This window comes from Phaethon aethereus (assembly GCF_964289735.1).
Source record: "Phaethon aethereus genome assembly, chromosome: 3".
Classification (NCBI taxonomy): Eukaryota; Metazoa; Chordata; class Aves; order Phaethontiformes; family Phaethontidae; genus Phaethon; species Phaethon aethereus.
The window spans coordinates 6,121,315-6,143,841 of NC_138576.1; the positions used below are offsets into that span (position 1 = coordinate 6,121,315).

At 35.0% G+C, this 22,527-nt stretch overlaps 2 protein-coding genes across 4 annotated transcripts in view; one reads left to right on the forward strand and one right to left on the reverse strand.

Annotated features, from left to right (window-relative positions):
• Positions 1–22,527, reverse strand: part of SUPT3H (SPT3 homolog, SAGA and STAGA complex component) — a gene marked incomplete at both ends in the record, with an annotated part of 279,215 nt that overhangs the window by 233,426 nt on the left and 23,262 nt on the right. The gene's annotated exons all lie outside the window — the stretch shown is intronic.
• RUNX2 (RUNX family transcription factor 2) overlaps positions 10,748–22,527 on the forward strand; it is a gene marked incomplete at its 5' end in the record, with an annotated part of 226,223 nt that continues 214,443 nt past the window's right edge. For both annotated transcript variants that reach the window (XM_081997933.1, XM_081997934.1), the window contains one exon: positions 10,748–10,805. In XM_081997933.1, the coding sequence (XP_081854059.1) occupies positions 10,748–10,805 (58 nt within the window). The remainder of the gene's footprint in view (positions 10,806–22,527) is intronic.

Below are 22,527 nucleotides of genomic sequence, written 5' to 3' on the forward strand. Positions count from 1 at the left end.
ATTTGTTAAGTACACTCATAGCTGACATGTGCCACAAAAGAGCACATGAAAGTTAGTAATTCTTCATAGTAGAGTTTGAATATTGTGCAGGAAAGATGGCAGACAGCCATGTAATGAGCAATGAGTGATAAAAAGAAAAATCACTGAATAACTAACCCTGAATTGAACAGTAATCGTTCCATGCAAAAAATGAGTCAGGAGTTCTAGGGATGAAAAAAATGCCATCAGTTAACACCGTATTATAATGTACCACATACAACAGGGCTGTACTAAGGATCACTGGAAACCTTAATTCTAGTCTTTCTGTGCTAGTTTCATCAACTTCTCTTCCAGTGTAGAGTTTAGCTAAACTTACTTTTAGCTGAGGAACACAGATTTAAGAAAAAGAAAAAAAAAAAACCAAAACCAAAACCTATCAGTTGGGAATAGTTCTACTTGCAAGTTCTTCAGATCACACCTCTAAAGGAAAAGGCAATCTTGCAGAAAATCTTCACTATTTTAGCTGCATATCTGTCATATGTCCAATCCAGGAATAGTTACTAATGAGAGTTGAAAGGAAAGCACTCAAAGAATTAGTGTTCTGTAGACTTCATTAATTCTAAAAATGTGTCTGAGCATAACAATGTCACATAATGAATGTCTGACTCTTTCAGTTTATTTCAGTTATTCATAGGGAAAAATAAGCTTGAATTACTGTAGCTCCTATACACAGATAAAACAGATATTTTCTACCCACATCAGAAAATGAGAAGACTGAATTGCATTCAGTTATGAATTGGATTTGCTTTCCAATTAAAAGAGAAGAAAAATAAATCATACTGAAGCTAAATGACAAACCAAATGCTATTCCATTGTAATTTTGTCCAAAAGACAACTAAATTTGTTGTTTCTTCAACTCTTTGATCGTTATGTTTAGCTTGTAAAGATGCCACTTACTACAGACTGGTATCATTTTTCCTGAAACTGAAATATAAACATTCTGCTGCAGAGCTGCCTCAAACCCACACCGGGCAAAACTGGATTTAAAAAGCAAGAAAACATTTAGATTCCCATAAAAAATAAAAATAATTGAAAAAAACTTTGAAGAAAGGACAACAATTACAAATTTTAGAGCAGGAGCAGGATGAAGATGGCAAAATACAATTGCATACTCTGCCTTATTCCCAAATCCCAACAGTTACTCAAGTTTCTTTTTAAACACTCCACTTATACAGACGTAAAGGCACAAAATGTGAAAGATAAAGGTTAGCTCATTTTCCACTTTAGAGAGAGCACAGATATTTGAGAGCCCCAACCTTAAAGCCCATGCCATGAGAATGAACTCTGGCCCACGAAAAGCCACGCTTCCTTTAGAGTCGAGGCTTGTGGCCAAGCAGTCAACTGCCCAGAACACTGCTTGATCTTACAAAAAGATCTGGTAGCATCAATCTGTACATCCTGAAGTGTATGAATAAGCCTGGCTACAAGGACCTGCTCCAGCAGCATCGTTACAGAGTGAGAAATCCAGAGGACATGGATGTCACAGAGAACGTAACTCTTATAACTCACCTCATCCAATGGATTTTGGTACAAAGTAACCGTTACAAGAATTAATCTATAACATAGATCCCACACTCCTAAAATACAGCTTTCTTTAAAATACCAAGCTTATAAAGTACAAAGAAATGTTATTATTCCACGCAAATATTGACCTGTCAACATGTCCATTGATATGCTAGTACATCAAACAGAGATTTGTTTGATTCTTGAACTAATTTTCAGCCAGTGATAACCTTGAGTCCAAAGTCTTTTCAGGCCCAGAACAACTGAAAAAACCCACTCCAGTCGCAGAATGCTCTCAGGAAAGGAATTTAGAAGACACTAGAGAACACTATTTGGTTTTCAGCCTGGATTAATTTGTGACTACGCTGCAAAATTTTCCAACAAAACTGGTTTTTAGTGTTCCTGTTCCAACATACTCCTATTCCAATCACTAGCAAGGAATCTGGCCAAACAGTTCCAAACACAATTCGGGCACTAAGTGCCCATTCACTGCTATGGCCTGTCCTCATACACGTTGTAATCAGTAGGCAACACCCAACAGTCTCTAGGCTGTTCCGCCATCATCATCTTATGCCAAAACACCGAACTTCATCCTGCTTAGCACCTTGGACCCCTCCCAGTAGGTAGAGCCAAGCAGGAGACCCAGAACCTGCGTTTGGTCTTGAAACGGAAACGTAACATTTCAATTTGATTACCGGCTGGGTCTCCAAGGTAAAAGCACCCTCTTTACCCAACTGCCAACACTCCACAGAGCTAAGTGGTTTGGGTGATCACTGGACACTTCCCTCATGGAGCTATAAAGCATACGCAGTGGTGTATCTTCTTAAAACAAATGATTATTTATCCATCTAAACAGAAGAGGAATAAAAGGTTGAGGTAATAAAACATCTAAGTATTAAAAAACAAATAACGCATATACTGTCTTATCCACACAGAACATCGCCTCAAAGCTTGCATTATTTATCTTAGAAGTTATAGGTCTGGGTTCTGGCAACCAAACCATAGGGTGTCTCTCAAAAAACAGCCCTGCTTCCTCATTTGTGGGGTTGGAAGGTCAGAGGAGGAGGTATGAGTGGAAGGAATGACTGTAATTAATTTTTTTTCTTCATTATCACCCTTCAGTTATTAAGCAGTCTGTTATCCAGAGCATGACCAAAAAAACCAAAATCTTAAAAAGAATTGACACCTGTTTATCTGAACATCGGTGAGTGGACTGTCTATAAATACTGCCTGCTTTCTCCTCCAGATGTGAAAAATCAACCAACTCTCCAGCACAGAACACATCACACTTTGGAAATTTAATACAAACATCTCCCATACTCTTCCCAACCTCACTAAAGTTTAATTCTCTCCTATTATTCTTTAGGCATAGATATGGGCCATTTTAAGTGCTACACAGAGACATCCCAATTCACTCCAAATGAGCTCAACACCACACTGAACACAGCCAGTATCTGGACTGGCTATTCTGGTTTCACATTGCCTGGGAGATTGGAGGGCAATTTTCTCCTACATATGCTGTCACCATGAGAAGGGGTGCATGTTTTTGTTCTTCATCCTGTTTCAGTGTCTTCATTTCTCCTCACCTTCAGTATTCCTTCTCTACAAAATGGGAGTCATATTGTTAAAAAATAACCTCATTAAAAACCAAGATTTTCTTTTTAAGTCTCCTCCTTCCAATTTTATCCCTTCTATTCCCCTCTCATCCTCTTTTCAACTCTCTTTCTCATGAACGATCTTCAGATCTCTTCTCCAACAAAAAACCACAATATATTTTTAATTACAAGGGAAAGCTTAGAGTGTTGACAAGCTGTGGAAAAGAAGTAGATCCAGGTACTAAATACTTTTAAAAAAAATAGGAAAAAAGGATGTGGAGAGATAAATGGGAGAAAGGATGAAACTATCTCATTTTATTATTTTTTTCTAAGAAGTACTGTTTACAGGACTGAGGATTGCAAACTTATGTAAACATTACAAAAGGCACAGAAATATTTCAACTTACATTCACTGCATAAGGAAACGTTATGGGGTTGTTAGTTTGTTTAGGGTTTTTTTCCAAAAAATATAGAGAAGCGGCTGTGATGATCAGGCATCATGCTCAAGATAACAAGACGAGCCAAGTGCACGCAAATAACTAACATTCTTCACACTGGAACATGTGGAGAAAGTTAATAATAAGATTAAAACTAACTGCTCTCCCTACTCCATGAAGTTCTTCAAAATATCACTCAGTTTTATTACAGTTCATTATATGGGGTTTTTCCCTTCCTTCTTTTTCATGCTTTTCTTAAACGGCTAACTGCATATATTTAATTGTATACTCCTCAAGGCAGTGACTATTTCCTTAATTGTCTGTAAAGTCCGCTGTTATAAACAACGGTACTACACAATGTTAAGTAATAAAAAAAAGAGTAATGCTTTGTTGAGAAACAGTCATGTATTAATTATGCAAGATAATCTGGAAAATACAGAAATAGGGGGGAAGAAAATGTGTTCTTATGAATCCATAACTTTAAAGCATCACTACCCAATGAATGGTTTATGATATTCCATTTCAGTATAAAGTTTAATTTCTCTTGGGGTATTTAAAAAACATCTGTTCTGAAAGTTACCCAATGCGTATTGTTTACTCAGAAATTCTACAGGGTGCAACTCCCTTCTATACTGTCAGTTAAACATACAATATTTTAAATACACGTTATGGAGCCAACTGTTGAAGCAGGCACTTAGAATGCAAAGAATATTCTACACATTAAAATACACATGAAAAATACTGTCCAGGAGTTATAACATAAATCAAATACAGATTCTAAATTCAGTATTTAATAACTACGCAATTTAAAAAAAAAAAACATTTCATTTTTATTACTTACTGAACTAATTTCATGTCTTAAATCTACATTGCTGCAGACTTATACAAGCACAGAAGCTACTGAAACTGGTATAATTTTAAAACCAGAAGCAAATTTTTATTGCTGAACTATGTCCCTGAAAATGGGGTTTAATATGAAAACACTGACACCAAATCTGAAGAGCGTGAATACTCTGCTTTAATATTTTTTAAAATCCGTTCTCTAATCTTGACTGAGGTTTGAAAGTAGCAAGTCTGTATTTTTCCAGTGTAAATGTTGTGCAAAAGCTTTACAAACACAGATCTAAATCTGCGATTGCCATTACTAAAATAAATGAAAAATCTATAAGCAGCAGTGAAACTGGCATGCAAATAACAGAACTGTCAAGACATATATTGCCTAAAAATAAGCTTACAATAACTATTTTAAAGACTGTGTGTGGTCTTACCCATATATTTTGGCAAGATGCACTTTCTCCAACCACAGCTAGATTCATCCAAAAGCAGTGGCACTGGAGAGTCTCTGTCTCACCTGTCAAACTTGAAGAACGTTGTTCAGCAGACCACCATGAGTCCATGGATAGGATCCACAGCACTACAGCAGCTGTTCTTGATAAGCGTTCTCTAACTATAGAGGCAAATGCTTCAAAAATGTTCTGTAAGAGGATCACCCTTAATATACGTGCATTTAAAAACAAACAGAAACAAAAAAATATATCCTGAACAAGACTTTCAGGACATTTATGGCAGAGCAGCATCAGTGACTTCATACGAATCTCTGCCTGGTATTTGGAAATAATCACAGAAGATTCAAGACTATTAAATCTACCTTAGAATTTAACTAAATTTATTTACCTCTCACAAATTATTACACTCTTCAAATTGCAGGCAATCAAATAAAACAACTAGAACCCTTAAATCTTCCTATAATCTAGGAAGATGAACTTTCCTCTTCTTAGCTCCTTTCCCACATATGATGGAAAATATTTTCACACCAGCCTCCAAACAGATTAAGTAGGAAGGAGAGGTAAAAGGCTGCTTGGCTACAGTAAACGTAAGATTCAGTGAAAATAGGATGAAGCAAGAAAAGCTGCCAGTTTTAAAGCTACATAAGAGGATATTTTGACAACCAGAAAAATCTAAGGAGAGCGCTTATCTGAATTCTGTCTATATAAAATAATTTTGACTGTTATTAAAAAGCATATAATCATTAATTTCCAGAGCAATGTGATTATTTTCTAAAAATAGGTCACTGCTTTTAACTACTGAGATCTGCTCTGGTTTAACTACTGGTAGCATTGTATCCTAGAATCAGGAAAGGCTCTAGAGAGATTACTTTCACTTTTCCCTAGATATATTTAGTGTACTAACTAGCATAGTTAGGATATTATTTTTCTTTGGTTTTGTCAGTAGCATGTTTGAAATAAATTTTATTAAGTGGTAGTGTATGTAACATTGCATTGTGGGTAGCAGTTTCCTGCCTTAACCTAGCCACATCCTCAGCTGTTATATGAGACAAGTTTCCCATATTTTCTGCAAGTTAACTTTAAAAAAAAAAAAAAAAACACACACACACAGAGGAGAAAATAGCTAGAAGGTTAGGATGATCTTAAACACCATACATTGACTGTTTAGAATGCATGCATCTAATCAAAAGGGCTTTCTCAATTACTGTACAGTCTACAAGACACTTTTTTGAGGAACATGAGAAAAGTAACACTTGTCAGGAAAAATGAGCAACAAGAATAACCAAGGTGAGATACATTTGACCATTAAGATGTAGCCACTTACTCAAAGCCTGATCAGGGGTTAGGTTTTATTACTCTGGAGAGCATCTTTTCTATTCTATGAAGAAGTGAGAGAGCTGGCAACTGACGATGAATGAAAACAGTTTGTTACTACTTGCTATAATACGACGTACTCCCTGAACATCCTTTTCGTTTAAGTAACAGTTCAGTTTAAGGTTTCCTTTTATCTTCAGTAGCCCGATTCCACTGTACAGAAAACATACATTTGTTTACTCTAGAAACATAACAGCATTTTTCCCCCTTCTGTACGCTTAGTGGCCCCAGGCACTGTCTACTTCAACCCATATCTTATTTAGAAAAAGGTTATAAGGCAGAGAACAGAACATCATCATAAAAAGGCAGCAGTAAAACTCAGATGTTCAGTGCTGCTCCTTGCACACACCAATAAGTAGCATTTTAAAATGAAATAATCTTGCTGTTACAGTTTTTTTAATTAACAGGCACTTTTAGCTTTTGCTTTAACAGATTAGTATATACGTGAGATCAGCATACTTGAAGCTGTTGCGGAGATGTTGGGAATCAGAAGCCTACGAGATAACCAAGTCCAGCAACAAAATTTCCATAAAATGTGCAAATATTTTAAATCAAACAGTACATTAAATATATTAGCTAAGAACCATCAGAAAACACAGTACTATTCCACTGAAAGTTATAATTACTTCTAAGTTATGAAAAACAGAGACAAGGAGAGAGGTTTCCCTCCGTTAAAAAAAAAAAAAAAAAAGAAAACGTTGCTCTAGTGGAAACAGCCTCGTTGTTAACGCCTACAATTAATATCTGCATCTGAGGAAGCGGCATTAGGACTTTCCGTATCATAACAATCAGCATCTTGTTTTAGTATATATTGTAAAACTTGTAGGTAAATGCAATTCAACAAGATTGCCATGATACTGCTTTGAGCAGAATATTTATAACTCTCCAGTTATAGCATAGAAACAAACATGTAAGTACAAATAAACTTTCAGCAGGGTATCATACTGTTTATGTGATGTATGAACTTTGAGTGACATAAGGCAAAATGTTTGGAAATAAAGCATGGCTTAAAAGTTTCAAAACACGTTTCCAAAAAAGTGAAAGACGTAATTATCTTTTAGTGTTGCATTACAATTGACTTTAAATAAGATTTCATTTGTCATCAAAGATCAAGCTCGTAGTTTACTAGAGAAATTCCTTGGCATAATACTTCCTTTGTAAGCGTAATTGTGACTTAAAGTATCCCCTATGGAACACATAACTTCGATTTTTGTAGATCGTTTAAACAAAAGACTGTCAAGTGTAAGTCTGCAATCAAGACGCTGGTTTACACAGGGGATTTTCAGGATTCACGCATCTGCTTCATTAGAAGTGCAAACTATACTGGAAGCAGCCAGCAGTTGCGCAGGTATTAGGTCTGCATAAAGTTTAGCTTTATAACGTCTCTATACAAAAACACCACCCTAGTATTTTTTTCAGTGACAGTTTCTGCAAACTACATCTAGATTACTCAGTTAAACTCTTTGTTTTTCTGCTTTTAATGGATTTTGCCTTACTAGACAAAGACTTCGCTTTAGTGGTCTTGATCTTGACAGCACAGGTGAAAAAGTATGTACAGTAAAAAAAAAAAAATGTATCTTATAAAAGTATCATATCAGAACACAGTAACAAAGTTAGAGAATAACTAAAGCATTAAAAAGCCATTCCAGAGAAAGCCAGAGCACAGTATTTCAATGCAATAAATTTTAAAATTCAGACTTCTGTAGGAAGTGACTAAGAATAAATCCTGGAGTTTTAAAAATCAAGCAACTGCATTCGTATGAATGAAAACAAGTATTTAAGATCAAGACATGAGTTATCTATTACATAAAAATACACAATCTACCTACCATCAAATAGAAGTTGATAAATATCTTCAATGTCTAACTGCAGTTGAAGAAACATTGTGCTTACAACTGAGTGCCACAAATAACACAGGCAGCAACCTCCAAAACCTTTTGCTGCATGAAAAGTTGATTTAAACTGTAATGCACACAAACGTTTTGTTTATATGAAAAATTACCATTCTTTCAATCATTTTTATATCCTTAACTTTTTTCCATTAATGTTCTTAACCATACTGTGAAAATATAAAGAAGTAAAAGCAATCCATCATTAGGAGAATCCAATATCATCCTTAATTTTATATGAAATGGGTGATTTTCAGAATACTGCTTTTCCATTTTATGGTAGAATACTATAAATTTTGCAGCATCTAATACCTTTCGAACTACTGAATTAAGAACAATGCCATTTACCTTACAATACACATTATGAAGGTAGTTTTTATGATCAGGTTTTTATGTTGCTTTGATAAATATATAATAAAAATCAAAATAAAATCTGTAATTTTTCCTGAAATCTCCTTTCGCATTTTCTCTGCATCCCCACAAAACAGAGAACCTGCTCTCCACCCACACCTCCAGCTATTCATCTCGCATCATTCCCAGCCAATTTGTTACTGGGAAAGCTGAGGACAAAGAGGAAAACAGAAAAGGAGGGATGGCAGCTTCAAAGAAATTTATTTTATTTTACAAATAAAAGCTGAACAATATCTAGAAAATGTTTTACACAATTCTTCTGCTCCCAAAAATATATATGACCAAAAAAAAGAAAAAGATTTTAAAAACACTCAGCTAAAACTAAAAAATACAGTGCATCTGTGATACAATCAGGCTAATAAGAAAAGTTCTAGACATAATGTCCAAAGAGGCAAAAAATAAGATACTTTCTCAAAGATGTTTCCAATTTTGTTCTGAATCTGAGTGGGCAAATCAAGACTACTAATACACACTGTCTGTGCACATTATTCCTTACTACACACAGCATTTTGCAATTTATTTCAAAGCCTCTATTATAAACAAAAAAATACTGCTTTTGTTAACCCACTCCGTACTGGTACAGTAAAGGCTTATATTACACAATCAAAGTCAAAGTTACAATATGTTAAGTATATAAAAAATATTACACACACATGCACACATATGATATTAAGTATTTAAATCTTACATATGCATCAAATTTATGTTTCATTTTAAAACTAAGTGTTAACATTAACTGGTGAATAAAGTTATTTATAGTCTCCCAAAACGTCTACGACTGTTCTATTTCTCTTAAACACTGGAACTATAATAAGCAATTAACATAAGCTCAATCAAAAGCTCCCAACTCTCACAGTTCATTCCGTTATGCAACGTCTACACGAAATCCTAGCGATACCACTATTCACAAGCGTCACTGAAACTGCAGTACACAACCAGTTATGATATCCAAGTGACATATTTTGCCCCAAATACAAAAGAAACGTAATTGCCCTTAATTTGCATTACATAAAACTGCCAAGTAGTTTTGAAGGCATGTAAAGCAAGGCAGACATGATTTAAGATTTGCAAAGGAATCCCCAGACTAACACTTCTGTGACAGCCAATTACAGTAAAAAACACAACCCCAACCAGCAGCCTGCTACTAGACCTTAGGAAAGGTAAAGTTTCTTACAATGAGTTACAGATTCACAAGTATAGGAAGACAAGGAGAAAAAGTAAAACAGAAGGAATCCAGCCACCCAGCAAATATGAAGCAGACCCAAGATCGTGATACAATCCAAAGATGTAAATTATTGTAAATCATCACTGTTGTTCAGAATTTCACACAGCCACTTGTGCCAATTTTGCTCACTTTTCCACAGACACAATAATGAAGTAGGGAGAGGGAAGGGGAGGGGGAAAAAAAAAAGGAAAAAAGAAAAAAAAAGGGGGGGGGGGGGGAAGAAGAGTGGGGGGAACCTGAACTGAGAGTACAAATAAAGTTCTGCTGTCCATATGCTTTAACTGTATAGAAGTTTGGGCTCTTACAGCATTTTGTACTCTCTCCAAATCCTCATGAGTCACAAAAATTAAAAAGCTATATCCTTCTGGATGCCAGGAAGGGCCTTACCACGGGCCTTTTGTCAAAATATAAAAAAAAAAAAAGGGGGGGGGGGAAAAGGGAGAGAGAAAGAAAAAGCCACAGTGGAGGCAGTCCTACTTGGAGTCCTCTGATGTCACAGCCACATGACTCGCTCGCTCCAGTAACAGTGCTTGCAAAAAAAAGGAGTTTTAAAGCTTTTGCTTTTTTGGATTGTGTGAATGCTTCATTCGCCTCACAAACAACCACAGAACCACAAGTGCGGTGCAAACTTTCTCCAGGAGGACAGCAAAGAAGCCTCTGGTTTTTAAATGGTTAATCTCCGCAGGTCACTACCAGCCACTGAGACCAACAGAGTCAGTAAGTGCTCTCTAACCACAGTCTATGCAGTAATAGTAGGTCCTTCAAATATTTGCTCATTCTCTTTTTTTTTTGTTTTGTTTCCTTGCTTTTCACATGTTACCAGTGCTACACAATTTTTTGACAGGGAAAAAACCAACTATAGAGTCTATGCAATCCAGGAACGCTGTAAAACTAAAACAAGGTTTGGCTATGGTTTGTGTTTTCAGTTTGAGGATCCAAGAAGTATTTACACCAGAAGGTGAAAGCTCTGCGTGAACCGAGAGGGACTATGGCATCAAACAGCCTGTTCAGTTCAGTGACACCATGTCAGCAAAACTTCTTTTGGGGTAAGTACTGCAATACTTGAGCTTCTGTTTTCCGGTGTCAGTAGTTTTCTTACTTTTAGCAGTGCTGGTTACAGTTATCGACACAAAAACTTGCTGAATGGGATGCTAGGGTGTTAAAATAGCATACATGGCTGGGGGGGGCAGGGAAGTCACTGTAAATAACTTCTGCAGATTTAGGAACAGATTTGTTAGCTGAGCAAAATGAAGTCGGTGACTTAGTCCTTAGTGTTTGACAGCAGGTGTGCTCAGCTGCCACCTGGGTCACAGTGTAGGTACACAAATTTGGAGGAGTCTGGTGGGGTCTAGTGTAATGTTCAACATTATCTTAGGGAAAAAGATAAAGTATTTAGTGAATTAATCAACAACAGCACAGAACAACTTATTAAGAACTCTGGCGTAAAGCGTTAACACTTTTATATGTATCCACCATGACTGGTTAACGAAAGATCTTGTAAGAGACTTAAATTACATGATTTAAGACTTCTTATTCTCTATGCATGATGAAAATGAGTAGCGTGAAGCATATAGCAGCCTATCCTACCCATAATTGCCCTATCATTGTTCCAGACATCTTATTTTTAAGCATATGTATCAGAGGAAGTTATTGGTGTAAGTCTGCAGTTCTCTAGCCTTTTTGTTGCCCTCATTTCACAGCAAAGCAAGTTCGATAATATATTCATTTGTAAAGGCAAATTCTTCTCATTACACTTATTATGAACAAGGCAAAATATTAATGCATAAAAATATTAAGCTATGAAATAAAAAACACATGATTTAACATGCTGATGAATTTAAGCTTTAATTGAAAGTGGATTCAAGAAACTCTGTAGAAGAGCACTGCCAAATATTTACTTCAATATTCTGAACTGTAAACACAGATTCCCTTAAGAAATCATATATGTATATTGAGGTAATTATTTATATGCACTGCATACACACATGCCCATAAAAATCATAAATACGCTATGAAATTGCACCTCTCATCGCTTACTTTGAAAAGCTTCTTCCTCTCAGATACAGTCTTAAAATCAGTAGAGAGCACCTCACTCACAAAAATATTAAATAAAGCTGAATATGACTCTAAGGGATTTACCTGCAACTAAAATAAAGTTATATTTTTAAGCGTGTTGAAAAATGCTGTATTCTAGTCATTCTTGACAAGGAGTAAGAAGTATATTCAAAATTTTTTTCAAAGCATCTTTTAGTGAGACAGAGCAGGAAAACTAACTGAAAATTCTGAAAGAGCAAGGAAAAAAAATTCTGAAAACTTACAAGATTTTCTTAATGGTGTCCATCATGTCGAAACTATGTTGGGACCGTAGCTAAACCTATTTCTTTTCTTCCCCTGCCCCCCTCCTAAGAAAAACAACAATGCTAGACCCATTTTCAGTATATACATCCCGATTAAGCTGGTATTGTAATGAACTATGACTGGAGTTCCTTTTACCCCTCCTACTTCACACGCTTTGACTGGTTCCCAGTTAAGCACATGAATAAGCTGTAAGACCGTGTGTAGGAAAAGAAATGAAGAATCGCTTCTTCCAGGAGCGAGACCAATTTAATTTATGACCTATAGATACCAGAAGAGATAACATAACCTGTGGCTGGTCATGGAGCTATAATACACCGAACGCTGAGCTGAAATGCGAACGCAGAACTGGTAAGCAGCTTTTCTACTGAAACTGCTGTCTTAATGAAGCCCAGAGAAGCGTAGCCAGACCACATTATCCCAGTGTTTACAACAGGAAATACAGTTTACATGTATAGGGACTTTCTTTTGCTTTTACTTCCAAAAGAGATTAGAAGAAATTTAGTTGGCTAAAATTATCAAAACACGGAGTGCTGACTGCTTAATTCATCTACTTTTGATCATTCCTAAAGCAAGTGAGAAGTACTGTAACATGAATAATGCTTTTCCCCAAACTTCACTAAATAGGGCTGGGTACACAAATTTCACTGCAGACACAAACCATGAATGCAAGGAACTACAAAATCTCATCAACTCTATCAATATGTAAGCAATATATCTTAAGCTAAGTACAAAACTATAAAAAACCCTTCATAAAAAGGAGACAGTGTACATTTTAAAAAGAAAAAAACCAGAGACCCAAATTACTTATGAATTTGCCACTTCCTACCAATGGTGCAGCAGTACATCAGAACGCACGATCTGTTCTTCCTTTCTGTACCATCTATATCTCTCCTTCTGCACCCATCTCCACCTTATTCCTTTCAGGACTGCTGAATTTAATTATCTTTCTCTTCAAGAAATAACTGATGAAACATAATGATGAGTAATAACAGGGAAGGAAAACAGCGCTATGACGAATAACTCGCATCGCTGCTCATCTATGCCATTAACCGTATTTCTGAAAACTCTTACTTATTTTTGTCTATGTGTTTTTGACTTCATATGAAAAGGAAAACAAGAGTAGTGAAGAGGAAGGATCCTTTCCTAATTAATGTGAATATATTGGTCTACAATTTAGTATATTTGAATTAACTAGATACTAAGTTTCATACCCAGAGTATATCTACCTTACACTAGTTATATACAAATTTTGACTGCCTCATGTCTCTGTAAACCTTCCTAAGCTTTTAGTAAGTGCATTCATTTCAACCAGCAAAGGGTATTATATTCACATCCATATCGTTTGAAGAAAAAAATGTTCAAAATAAACACTAAGCAAAAAAAGAAACAGCATATTTATTAGAAAATATGGTAAACATGGTTCACACAAAGTATTTGAGAGAATGAAATACTTTTGAAATGCCTCACACAACAGCTACAGGTTTGAAAAACAGCTTTTTTTTTAAAGCACATTTTCAAATACATTCTGTGCATCTTCATAGGAGGATTTTACCAAAAAGAGTAAATAAGATCAAAATTTGGCTGATAATTGATTAAATTATTTCACATGTAACTTCTGGAAACTGATCCCAACAGACAGAAGTGAAAGTCTTCAAGTTAGTAACAAAAAATTCACTCTGCTTATATTAAAATACTCTGCAGTATCTTCTCATTTATTCCTCAAAAAAAACAAGCCTTTTGTACATTTCAATTCTCTACTGCTTTACTATTTGGTAAGGAATGTTAGTTTTTCATTTTAACTAAGATATTGATAAGAGAGAACCAGATCCTTTTTGATTATCCATGTATATAAAGCAGAAGTCTTCCATATGTTCCAGCTCTGTTTAACATATTCATATTATTGTGAATGCTAAGCAAAACCCTTTGCATAAAATACAATTCAAAATATTAGGACTTTAAAAAAATAACACTGAAAGCTATGCAAGAATGACTATTCTCATGTGCATTAGGGAAGCTGCAAGCTTCTCACTAAGGCTTTTGGTATGCGAAAGCCCTAAACCATGCCGAATTGCACTACACCACTTAGAGGATTCTTATGCAGCAAAATGCCCTGATCTGTTTAATTATCTGTCACAAATTAACTATTAATAGCCAATATTGTTTAGATCAACTACACTGATGTAAAATTTGCTAAGGTCAAAATGTTCCACTTTGTTAGAAGAACACTGAATATCTGACGGTTAAATAAACTGGGGAGAGAGAAAAAAAGAAAAAAAAAACAACCTAAATCATTAGGGGCACTAGATTTTATCAAACATACAGGATTAATCTCTATTGAATAGAACCATTCACAAATCAAAACTTACTCTACTTCAATACTTTCATGCAGTGCTAATCAATTACAACCTTTTCTAGTTATTCAAAATCCATGTGCTTTTAATTTTATTCACTGGTGGTCTAAAATATAATATTCAGGCCAAGCTAAGTCATTCTGTATTGCAACTTTGCTTTTTTTCAATAAATATTCATCTAGAGGTTTTCTTAGAGAGAACTGCTCATATGAAGACTGTGGTAATATTTTTATACTGTACCTCCTTGTTGAAGCAAAAGGTTAGGGGTTACCTAAATACCTCAACTGTATATACAAAAAAAGGAAAAGGTAAGTATTCACATGAAAAATCCAAAGGGACTATATTATTTATTTTTGCATTTCCTATGATTAATGATGCACCAGTGCATACTTGAAAACTGAAGTCAAAATAGGGTAACACCTCAAATTCCTTTACAAACTGTACAAATATCAAACTTCCATGCTGTATTAACTACTCTACCAGAAATATTTAAAGGCTCTGCCACCCCACATTACGAACATAACAATAATACTGAAATTCCTCTCAAGCAGTGTGAGTTCTTGGTCACGGTCAGACTAACATTAATCTTAAAATTGCACCTTATACCTTTATTTTTCCCGATTGATTTTCAGAACACAGTTGTACTTGTTAGGAATAACAAGAAGCACAAAGCAGTCTTAAGGAAATAATGAACATCTAATACTGTACCCACTGAAGTATAAAGGGAAAAATAAAGCAGTAAATAATTCTTGCAAGAGATGCTAACTGTGCAGTGCAGACAGTTCAAAAGAGCAAACAGAAGCTCTATAATAACTATAATAACTGTGTTTAAGGCCGTGTCACACCTTGTGGCACACACCCATCAAGGGGTAGCATTAATAACAACCAAGAAAAAATACTTTCCAAAACCCTAAGTTAACAGCAGAAGCTGAAAATACAAGCAAAAATGTGGCATTCTTTTATGCACAAGTCCAGCGCACGCCAGGGGAAAATCAGAGCAGAGAGGGAAGGGAGGAATTACCCTGTGCTTGCCAGGCTGCAAGGGTGCTGAGCACCCGCGTTGCACCCGCTGGGCTACTAGAGGAGCCAGCGGCAGCTGGCGGTGCTGGGCACCTCCTGAAAATTAAACCATGTGTAGGTTTTACTCTACGTACCTAATAAAACTCAACATTGTGTGTTGTAGGCGATGGAGTTGGTTCTGAAAACTCATTAAATACACTCCATTAATAAGAATTACAATAAATTGCCATGTTTAATATGCCCTGGAGTATATAATACCTTAATGAAGGCAGCCTCAAGATAAATACTGAGTTTAAGATGGTAAAACCTGAAGCGTTTTAAGGTCTTAACTTCGGCACTGAGCGAATCCAAGTTTCGTACAACCAGTTAAGAACTACGACATGAAAATATTCAACTGTTATTTTAAATAGAAGTTAATTTGTCTAAAAGGAATAAATACAACATTTATTCTGATAAGTGAACTCAAAAATAAATTAGTAAACTGTGTGCTATTTCAAAGTGATTTTCCTTGTAAATTTTGCCAGACTTACGAATTAACCACAGATTTTCATCCAGAGGCAGCAGACACCCACAAAATGCAGAAAACATCCACCTCCTCCACCACAGAACCCCCACAAGAAACTACTCTTATCGAAAAAATTAATTTTTGCTCACATTATATACAATAGCTTTAATTTCTATTGTATACCCTTATTTCAAACTGGCTTCTAAAGTCTTATGGGGAACAGGCTAAGGAGGTCTATCATCTGCTCTCAGGTGGTTTTGTTTTTAAGTTAATAAAGCTTAAATCTAAGAGCACGTTTCCTTACATAAACATGCTCTCTTCTACAAATAAATATAAGACCTGCCACTTAACATACTGAAAAGCACACCCTAAAGAGAGTATTTTAAAGATGAGCACAAAGACAAAATAAACTCCGTTGCTATATCGTAAAACAGTTTAACACTTCCAATAAAAAATCCATTATTCATGCATCTGTTTCCTGTATATATTTTTTATTCTGCTTGTTAGCATACTGTGTACTGTTCTAGCCTTCCTTATGCAGCTCTAAGTTTCCTATTTCGTGTATGAACTTGCCCCAGGAGGGGGAAAAAACCATAGGTTTTCTACTGACTCACTTCAACTGCTCAAGTCCTTTCAATCAGAGCAATTAAATTATTCTGTGCAACCTACTCCTTATTAAGTATTTTTATTTATAAAATTAATTTTAGCATAGCAAAAGATAAAAGGGAAAAAGGCTACATTTTCCTTTAAATACACATAGTGCTTTGAAAAGTATTTTCATATTTACATGCATCCTTAACAGTTTTCTTTAAGGATATTTTTTTCATCTCTAAAACTACCTTTATTTACACAGCAAAGGCTAAAAACAGTTTCTTCTGCCGTCTGTCTCAAAAATGCCACATTCATTAAGGTCAGGCAGTTCTGGAATTAACAACGGTTTTAAGTTTTAATATGTGATAGCTAAAAACCCCATGGCAAAAATAATTTGGCAGGAATTCATTCAAATATGGTTACTGTATTTCTGATAGACACTACCTTATTTGACATATTACATTTCATCAGAATTGCTAGTGTTTCATAATGACTTAAAAGTTATTAACATTCATTTTTCTTGAATAAGGAAAGTTAAAAGCTGATGACCTTACATACATTTATTTTCCCCAGAATTTATTTGAACCATAAGCGTGCCAAACCATTGTTTACTTATCCCTCATGGTCAGCTATCTTACATCTAAATACACTCTGTGGTTTACTAAAACAGAAAGACAGAGCCACTGCCAGTCGCATAGTATTTTATTGTTCAGAGGAAAAGGACCCAGCCGCGATCACAATGAACAGTAACTATAACACTAATAAGATGCGTTTGCATCTATATGCTCTATACGCATATACGCCAACGGCCATACGCTGGGTGCGGTTCTTCTGAAAGTGGGGCTGGTATAACAAATCAGAGCAGGGTGATGTTACAAGTCATTATTCATTGTTCAATTGAATTTCTTCATCAACCACATTTAATATGTACGAGACCACATACTTAAGCAAAGGAGAGTTTTCGGTGTTTTTAAGGAAAAACAATATAGACAAATAATTATGCCTAAGTACCTTCACTTCCAGATAGTGTTAATCCCCCAAAATATCTGTAATCAATTTAAATACAAATCAGAAAAAACAGTTAAAAAACACATGATATTTTAATGTATCCACGTGTGGTATTAGAACAGGGTATTCTTTCTTTTAAGAAATGTTAATGAGCTGTGTATGTGCAAACATGTACACGTATACAGTTCAAACCTCTAATTCCTACTAATCCATACTCCCAAAATTTTGAAAATCTTCAAGTAAAAAAAAAAACAAACCAGCAATAGTGTAAATTTAGAAAATATCTAAATGTATTGGTACAGTATTTTCCACCCTAATAGTGAAGTTATAAAAGAGAATGAGCTGTCACATTCAGATCTGCCAGCAGTACAAATACCCAAAGAACATTTACAACTCCTCACGTATCTGTACTTACTCTGCTAACACAGTGTAGCAACTTGCAGCAAGGGTCTTGTCTTAATAATTGTAAAGAAGAATGTCTACTAATGCTATTATAGCATTCTACATAAAGCATTAGTGCTAGTAGTGAAGTAATAAATGGCAGAAGTCCTCCTTTTAGAATACTTGGCAATATTTCTGAGGAAATAGATGTTTTGCATTAAGTCTTTTGGTATCTTCTTGCTTCTTCCCATAGCCCCATGAAGAGAGAAACTGCTTCTGTGGGCATTAGACTGGCCAATCTTAACTCACCTCAACTTTCAAAGTGGAACGATACATTTTAGCCAAAGTAGTCTTATTTTACTTATTTGCTTTTTTTTTTTCTTATTCTGAAAGTGATTTAAAAAAAGGCACACCATATTTATATTGAAAGAATTCTGATGTGAAATGCAGAGTTGTTCTGCCAGGAATTGATATTACTTCACAATGTTATTTTTATATTAATACTACAATAGATCAATAATATACTATAAACTCCAACCTTCATGCAGAATCAGCAAGAGCAATTTTACACAGATGAAACAGTCAGGATTCAAAAGAACTTAAAAGGCATTTTAAGACATGACCAACAAAAAACCTAATTCTGAAGACTGCATCAGAATTTCTTGTCTCGGAAAGCCTTTTAGGTGAGCCAGAATACTGAACTGCTATAGCATCTGTGCCGCGGCTGCATTTTCTGTATCAATTCCACAAGTAACTGCTTTCATTCAAATGCATGATCTGCTCAACTGAGGCTCCTCCACCTTTAAATAGACAACTTTTAGGAAAAAAAGAAGTGTCACATCAGCTCTTTAACACTGAAGGGACACATACGGTCTAGCTCAGTGACTCTTTATTAACAAGCATTTGATGAATTAATGCTACTAGCTATTGTATAGTACGCAAGCACAGGAGCAGCTTTGTGACAGAGTACTTAAAATCTGCCGTGTATTTACCTCCTAACACAATCTGCAAAACTTGTTTCCTCTAAGTAAAGACCACCAGTACAAATGCACATTAAGAGAGCTCATCATCTGCGTTTTTCCAACCAGTGGCATCAAAGTTTAACTCCGCGGTGTTTGGTTATTTGTGGAATAACCAAGCCATAACAATGAATGGTTTATTTAAAACTGACGGGAGCAGAAAGCAGCAACTATTTGCTTAGGCGGCGTACCTTAGTATACACCAGTAAAAATGTTCTCTTCTCCCCAAAGGATTTTCTGCATAAAGGGCATTCGCTTTGCTTCCTTCCCACCCTTCTTACATCCAACGCTGCACATGGAAAACTAAGTGCTATATTTTTCTTGCTATTCGGTACATTTTTATTTCCCCCTTTCTGATTAAAAGACATAAACAGAAACGCTAAAGCAGATTCAGAGGGCACACTCTTTATACTGACATTTTATTAAAGAAACCAACATTCAGAAAAGGTCCAGTCATTTGAGGACAATAAAATAACATCATCTAGACAGAAAAAAAAAAAATTAATTTAGCATCAAATTGGATGAAATTATCCTTCACAGCACAAATAATTTTCATACTGTAGCAAGAACAGTATGAAATACTGCATATTGCATATGCAAACATTAGAACAACTTTTAATTTTACAGTATTTCGGGAAAAGGACCTGAAAACATAGGTGTCTCATTTTGTATAGCAATTAATTCAGTCACGACCTCGTAATAATTTGGGGTTCCAAGCTCATTAAAGTAACATTGTAATATTACCTTTAAAAGCAAAAGCAAAATCTTAATTAAGGCTGAGCCATCTTAATATGCATTTAGATATTAAGATATGCATATATCTTAAAATAAAGGAAGAATTGAGTTTGTCCAGATACAAAGACAAATTATTATAATACTTATTACATACAAAACAAAGGCTTGAAAGAGCATAATTTTCTTATTTTAAATTATAATATTAATTTACTAACTAATTCCAAGGCACATGTGTAGTGCACATGTGTAAAATCTACTTGATGCAGCCAGCTTACATACACACACACACGAGTTGGAATGTTCCAATTCTGATCAAAGATTTATGTAGCCGGATGTGCGGTTAATTCACTGATCAAATTTTCACAACTGAAAAACATCTTGAAACATATAGTCCTAGTTACCAGTAGTGTGTGCTTTTTACTTTATCGTCATAATTACTCTTCATCATTTTACATTTTAGAGCATATCCTAAAATAACCTCTTTCTCACACTTTAAAAAAAAAAACAAAACAAGGAAGAAACAAAGAATAAGATAAAAAGGCACTGGTTTTCAATTCCAGGGCACAGTAAGACTGAGTGAAATAAATTTAAAATACCCACACAGTCTGAACTCTAATCTTAGTGACATGTTCTTACAGTAAGCTTGTGCTCCATAAAACCTATATAAAAATGTCAGAAGCGTAGATGCATAGCACATGCACGCAATATAAGACACAAATCTGCCCTGTAACAATAATATACAGTAGCTCCTCAACGTGCATGAAAGATTTTAAAATGCACTAAATCTATAAAAATAGTCTACTGTCAGACTTCAACACTGTCTACTGAATCAAGCAGATGTATTGAATAAACACTACTTAATGGCTATTAAATTTTATCAGCTATGTATAAAGTTAGAAGAAGTTGAACTAACAATTGTTTGAAGTCTTCTACTATCGTATCAGATTTAATAATCTTACTTGCTTACTGAACTGACTAGACATAGTAAATATACATAATATAATGGCTATTCCACTTGATCAGATATGCATAAAATAAGAATACGCTAAGCAAACTAATAAAGACACTCAGATGGGCAACAATTTTACTAGTCTCATCACTGATTTAAAAGACGTCTCTTTTTTTCTTCTTTACATACCTGGTTGTTATCAATTACTGATGTGTCTTCACCCCTTCTTGTTGCAAAACTTCCTTTAAAACTTACAGCACACACAGCACAACTTTTGAGACCTATATACATAAAAATAATCTTTTTTTTTCAGTAGCCCAGAAAATCTGAAGGTTTTTTTAGGGTGACGATATCTTCACATAGAAACACAGAACGTCTGCAGACAGTAAGAAGCCTTTAGTAAGCCTTTTTGCTGCACCATAATAATCTGATCCAGAAATTCAAGGGTACCTTAAACAACGGGCTACCTGTTCTAGCCATGCTTAGGAATGTGGCCAAATCATTTTTATTGATTTAACCTTTATAGGAATGCTACATATCCTCAGAGCAAAACATTTCTAATGCATTTATAATATGATATACCTCTGAGAAGTTATGAAAAAAAAAAAATCTTATGACAGATAGGCTAGCCCCCCTCCACTATTATGTTTTTTCTGATTTAATGATCGATAAGCATTTGAATGTTAGAGTATTTTCTAAGTTTGTATGTGTATGTATTCACAGGATGAAGTCAGAAACTGTAACACTTACAGGGGACAAGACTAATATCTGACCTGTCTTTGTTTAAGGAATAAGAACTCGTGAACTGATAGCCAAGACTCTAAATACTCCTTTCATTCTAGAGTTACACATCAATCATGTTACCTGCAAACATATCAAGTTAAAACTTCCAGAATTTACAGTCCTTTTTGAATAAACTGAGCAGCATGCTAGTTATGTTCAGAGGGCTTACAGAAGGTGGTTTGTGTATCTCACCAGAATTCTTAAAGAAGTACTTCTCAAATTCCCTCTTCATGAGACATCTATTTCATACGTATTTCAAATCAGTATTTCTTGATGTCAGATTCATATTCTATTATTCTGAAGCTCAGGTTTGAAAACACAGTGTGTTTTAGTATTTGTTGTTCTTTGGAATGTTACAAACCATATTTGAGCATTACCAGGAGTCACTTGTTTTTCAGAAAGTAAACTGGTTTGAGTTGCTTATTATGATAAACTTCTTAACAGTATAAAGCAAGTGAATACTGTGACTGAAGAGTTAGTCAAACAAAAGCAAATACACTTATGTTATGAATTACATTAGTTATATCTCTTTTAAAGAAAATCTGAGGATGGGGAGAGGTGTTCCTTTTAAAAACAAAAAAAAAACCGAACACACACAAGCATAAATAGAAAAAACCTGGTGAAGAAAATTATTCTTACTCCTAATAGCTACTAGCATGAAATTCTAGTATGTTACTCTTCACAACAGAAAGAAGCATAGCCAGGCACAGTTTAGGTAGGCAACACACTGCAACACAAATCACTTATTTACATTTTTTTTCTGAAGAATGTCTAGAAACCACTGATGTTAAGGTCTCTCTCATCTACATAGAAATATGTAGCAATCCAACAAAGAAAGGAAAATACTAAAGCAATTCATTACAGAGATAAGTGCCTATCTACACATGTAATGTAGTCAAGTTAGTACATCAAAGCAATAAATTGTAATCAGAATGTATGGTATATCAAAAAAACATATATCTGCAAATTGTCAGATTTTTTTTTCTTTGTTCAGTAAGAGCTTGTCTTTCAGAAAACACATCATTAATTTTGTTTCTTCTTCCACTTTTTCTAAGAAATATTCTGAAG